General features: G+C 43.4%; 1 protein-coding gene across 1 annotated transcript in view; it reads right to left on the bottom strand.

The window, feature by feature from the left end:
* Window positions 1-1,934: 1,934 nt before the first annotated feature.
* The window catches only part of LOC113826969 (regucalcin), an 8,775-nt gene continuing 5,709 nt past the window's right edge, over window positions 1,935-5,000 (bottom strand). The window contains exons 4-8 of the mRNA XM_070142503.1: window positions 4,986-5,000; window positions 4,228-4,342; window positions 3,671-3,786; window positions 2,955-3,133; window positions 1,935-2,369 (exon numbers count right to left, since the gene is read on the bottom strand). The exon at window positions 4,986-5,000 is cut by the window's right edge and continues 86 nt beyond it. Of these exons, the coding sequence (XP_069998604.1) occupies window positions 2,312-2,369; window positions 2,955-3,133; window positions 3,671-3,786; window positions 4,228-4,342; window positions 4,986-5,000 (483 nt within the window). The 3' untranslated portion in view covers window positions 1,935-2,311. The remainder of the gene's footprint in view (window positions 2,370-2,954; window positions 3,134-3,670; window positions 3,787-4,227; window positions 4,343-4,985) is intronic.

Below are 5,000 nucleotides of genomic sequence, written 5' to 3'. Positions count from 1 at the left end.
TCTCTCTCTCTCTCTCTTTCTCTTTCTTTCTTTCTCTCTCTCTCTCTCTCTCTCTCTCTCTCTCTCTCTCTCTCTCTCTCTCTCTTTCTTTCTTTCTTTCTTTCTTTCTTTCTTTCTTTCTCTCTCTCTCTCTCTCTCTCTCTCTCTCTCTCTCTCTCTCTCTCTCTCTCTCTCTCTCTCTCTCTCTCTCTCTCTCTCTCTTGTCAGTCAAAAAAGCTCCCCCATCTCTCTCTCTCTCTTTTGTCTACATTAATAATTTATCGGCATTAATTCAATCAATAAAAGAATGTAAGATATCAAATATAGCCGGATTTATAATAAATGTAAAACAATCTTTATTACAAATAATGTGTTTTTACTGTTTTTTTAATTCTTGTGTTGTATATCTTTGTAAATTATTCCAGATTGTTCCAATAGTTGTTGGTATAATTTCAGTTTCCCAAAGCCATGCACAAGGTAAATTTAACACGTAGCGGGGAGAACGACCGAAAATAAGACCCTGGTACACATTTACAGGAAAATCTAATGGAACTAGAATAACGAAAGAGAAAAACGACGCCCATGAACACATGAAATAACTTGCGTAGGCGAAAAATTTCGCCAGAAATGAAGAAAATAGGTCGCGAAAATGCCGAGAGTGGAGCAATTGGTTCACTTGAAAGCCGTGTGTGTGTGTGTGTGTGTATTTGTGTGTATGTGTGTGTGTGCGTGTGTGTGTGTGTGTGTTTGTGTGTGTGTGTGTGTGTGCCTGCGTGTGTGTGCAACTGGGGAAGGAGAGGAAAGGAGAATATCAAGTGGAATCCCGATAAGGAAACACAGCGATCGGGTGGCGGGTCCGGTGCCGAAGCCGCCGAGATGTTAACCTAGCTATATCTATTTATAATTACTATATGATACATATTTATATAAATGTGTATCATATAGTAATTAGTTATAGAAATAGCTGGATTACATAGATTAAGGAAGGTTTTTGGTTGACACGGCGGTATAGACACCTCGTTAACATTACTAATACTTTCGATTATATGCTTTGCGGAGGGAAATAACAAGAAATCGCTCATATTACAGCGTTGGTAATTGAAAGAGGGAATAATAATTGCTAGGTTGGATGGAAGAGGGAATAATAATTGCTAGGTTGGATGGAAGAGGGAATAATAATTGCTAGGTTGGATGGAAGAGGGAATAATAATTGCTAGGTTGGATGGAAGAGGGAATAATAATTGCTAGGTTGGATGGAAGAGGGAATAATAATTGCTAGGTTGGATGGAAGAGGGAATAATAATTGCTAGGTTGGATGGAAGAGATGGAAGAGGGAATAATAATTGCTAGGTTGGATGGAAGAGGGAATAATAATTGCTAGGTTGGATGGAAGAGGGAATAATAATTGCTAGGTTGGATGGAAGAGGGAATAATAATTGCTAGGTTGGATGGAAGAGGGAATAATAATTGCTAGGTTGGATGGCCGCGTGAAACAAAAAAAAGAACGAAAAAAAACTGTTATCTTGCTATCAAACTGCTATTTCGAACTCCGACAGCAATCGACTAGGCCCTACTTAATATGCTGATATGTATTCAAGTCATTTATTGTGCTTGGGTGCACTCCCTTTTTCTCTTTCTCTTGCTTGATCTCTCTCTCTCTCTCTCTCTCTCTCTCTCTCTCTCTCTCTCTCTCTTTTCTCTCTCTCTCTCTCCTCTCTCTCTCTCTCTCTCTCTCTCTCTCTCTCTCTCTCTCTCTCTCTCTCTCTCTCTCTCTCTCTCTCTCTCTCTCCCCCTCTCTCTCTCTCTCTCTCTCTCTCTCTCTCTCTCTCTCTCTCTCTCTCTCTCTCTCTATCATTTCTCTCTCTCTCTCTCTCTCTCTCTCTCCTCCCTCTCTCTCTCTCTCTTCTTTCTTTTTTCTTGATATGGTATAGAAATGGATAAGATATAGATAAGAGAATGAGCGGCTGTTTATTAGTTAGTTTATCAACACCGATAATATTATGAATTCATTAATCTGTCTTTTCCACTCTTCTTCCTCCTCACCATCTGCAGCAGCCTCTTCTACTTCCTCTTTTTCTTGCAAATCTATCGCTTCTCCTTCTTATTCCTTCTTCTAAGTCTTTTCCTACGGTTTCTCTTTCTTCTTCTACTAAACCTTCTTCTTCTTTCTTCCTGTTCTTCTAAACCTTCTACAGCTTCTTCTTTCTTCCTCTTCTTCTAAACCGTCTTCTGCAGCTTCTTCTTCTTCTTTCTCCCTCTTCTTCTACAACTTCTCCTCCTCCTTTCTTCATCATCTTCTTCTTTCTCTTAATATTCCCATGATGTGAGCATGTTAGAACATCACCTCGCATTCTCTCGCAGGTCGACCTCGCGCTCCCAGTCCCGTGATTCTGGTGGGAGTTGAAGGTTAGAATCTGTGTCTGTTTGTTTGTCTGTCTGTCTATTTATCGATCTATCTATCTATCAGTCTGTCTGTCTGTCTGTCTATTTATCTTTCTTTCTTTCTCTCCCTTGCCTATCCCTCCTTTTTCTTGCATTTCCCTACCCTATATTTCTTCCACCCCCTCTCTCTCTCTTTCTTTCTTTCTGTCTCTCTCTCTCTTTCTCTCTCTCTCTCTCTCTCTCTCTCTCTCTCTCTCTCTCTCTCTCTCTCTCTCTATATATATATATATATATATATATATATATATTTATCTCTCTCCTCTCTCTCTCTCTCTCCCTCCCTCTCTCCCTCTCTCTCTCTCCCTCCCTCCCTCACCCCCACCTTCTCTCCCTCCCTCCCTCTCCCATACCCCCCTCTCTCTCTCTCTCTCTCTCTCTCTCTCTCTCTCTCTCTCTCTCTCTCTCTCTCTCTCTCTCTCTCTCTCTCTCTCTCTCTCTCCCTCCCTCCCTCCCTCCCTCCCCCCTCTTTCTCTGTCTATCTCTCTATCTATCTCTCTATCTCTCTATATATATCCATATATATATCTCCCTACCTGAAAACCGCCCCAGCATCGGGTTGTTCAATCAGCTGTTTTGAGGTGATGTTCTTGGTCGTGGTGGTAACAAACAGCTGATCGAGGTCCGGTCCCCCCCAGCAGACCGAGGTGGGATTGGAGGTCGGGAGTTTGACCTCTCGCTCCACTCGACACGTGTTCGGGTTTATGCAGTGAATCTGTGGGGAAGGTTATCTGTTTAAGATTATGTTGATGTTTGTTGTTGTTGTTTTTGTTGTTGTTATTGTTATTGATATTAGTATCATCGTTACGGTCATCATTATCAAAACTGTCATTAATATTGGTATTTGTATTGGTAGGAATACCTTCCCCCTTCCTTCCCTCATCTCATTCTACCCTCCCTTCCTCCCCATCCCCCTCCCTCCCCCATCCTACTCCTTCCCTCCCTCCCCAACTCCCCTTCCCTCCCCTCCTACCCTCCCTCCCTCCCCTCACTTCCCTCCCTCCCCCTCCCTTCCTCCCCCTCTCTCCCTCCCCATCTCCCCTTCCCCTCCCTCCCCCTCCTACCCTTCCTCCTCCCTCCCTCCCTCCCCCTCCTTCCTTCCCTCCCCCTCCTCCTACTCCTCCCCATCTCCCTTTTCCTCCCTCCCTCCTCGTCTCTCCTCCTCCCTCCCTCCCTCCCTCCCCCTCTAACCCTCCCTCCCCCTCTAACCCTCCCTCCACCCCATCACCCCCTCCCCCCCTCCTTCTCCTACCTTTCCAGTGCCGAAGGAGGCTACCCACAAGAGGCCATCTGTGTCAATGGTCATACCGTCGGGAAAGTGGGGATAAAGACCATTTTCTCGATAGTCATATATGGTGCGCCTGTTACCTGTGAGGAGGAGAGAGACGGGTATGAGAGGGAGAGGTAGAGGGAGGGAGAGATGGAAGGGGAGAGGGAGAAGGAGAGGGGGAGGGAGAGACGGAGAGGTGGATGGGGAGTTGGAAGTAGAGGGGGAAGGGGAAGAGAGAAGAAGGAGGGAGAGGGAGGTGGAGGAGAGAGGAAAGAGGAAGGGAGAGGGAGGGAAGAGGGGAGAGGGAGAGGGAGAGAGAGAGAGAGAGAGAGAGAGAGAGAGAGAGAGAGAGAGAGAGAGAGAGAAAGAGAGAGAGAGAGAGAGAGAGAGAGAGAGAAAGAGAGAAAGAGAATAACCGTGAGTGTAAGATGAGAAATAATCAATAAGATAAAAAGAGCAAATAGACGAAACACAAACCAAAAAAAGAAAAAAAAAGAAAAAAAAAGATAAGAAACACTTTAGAACTATAAAACCCTTACTTATTTTGGCGCTTTCGAAATCGCAGTCAAAGGCCTCCACCTTATAAGCTGCCGTATCAATAAAGTAGAAAGTTTTGTGATCCGCGCTCCATGCTAAGCCGTTGCTGATAGATACCTGCAGATGAGAGAAAAAATAGGCCTTTATCTTGTCGAGTGGTTGCCACGATAATAGAATAATTACAATGATAACGATAAAAACACCAACGATAACAATAACAATGTTGATAGCACCGCGAATGATTAAAATATCGTAACAATGATAAAGGTAATCCCCCAAAATATGTATTTTCATTTTCACACTTTTAAAAGTGACCCCCAAAAAGATATATTTTAATGTTCTCACTTTTAAGGGTGACCACCAAAAGATAGATTTTAATTTTCACACTTCTAAAGGTAACCCGTAAACAGATATATTTTCACTTTCACACTTTTAAAGCTAACAAACCAAAAAGATATACTCTCACGTTCACAGTTTTTCCATTTATCAAAATACTGTCAATAAAACCAATATAATAACATTACGTACAGATTTCTCTTGTCTTTTAATTATATGCACACATGCACGCCATTCATCACAGCGTATCATAACCAGGAACACACACACACACACACACACCACACACACACACATACACAAACAAACACGCACACAAACACACACACACACACACGCACACACACACACACAAACAAACACACACACACACACACCCACAGACAGAGGAAACCCCCCCCCCAAAAAAAGGTTCCTATCTCACCTTATCCAGCATCAG

Source organism: Penaeus vannamei, chromosome 29 (genome assembly GCF_042767895.1).
Source record: "Penaeus vannamei isolate JL-2024 chromosome 29, ASM4276789v1, whole genome shotgun sequence".
In the NCBI taxonomy this organism is placed as follows: Eukaryota; Metazoa; Arthropoda; class Malacostraca; order Decapoda; family Penaeidae; genus Penaeus; species Penaeus vannamei.
The sequence above is the reverse complement of the archived record's forward strand: the minus strand, read 5'-3'. Positions and strand labels throughout refer to the sequence as shown.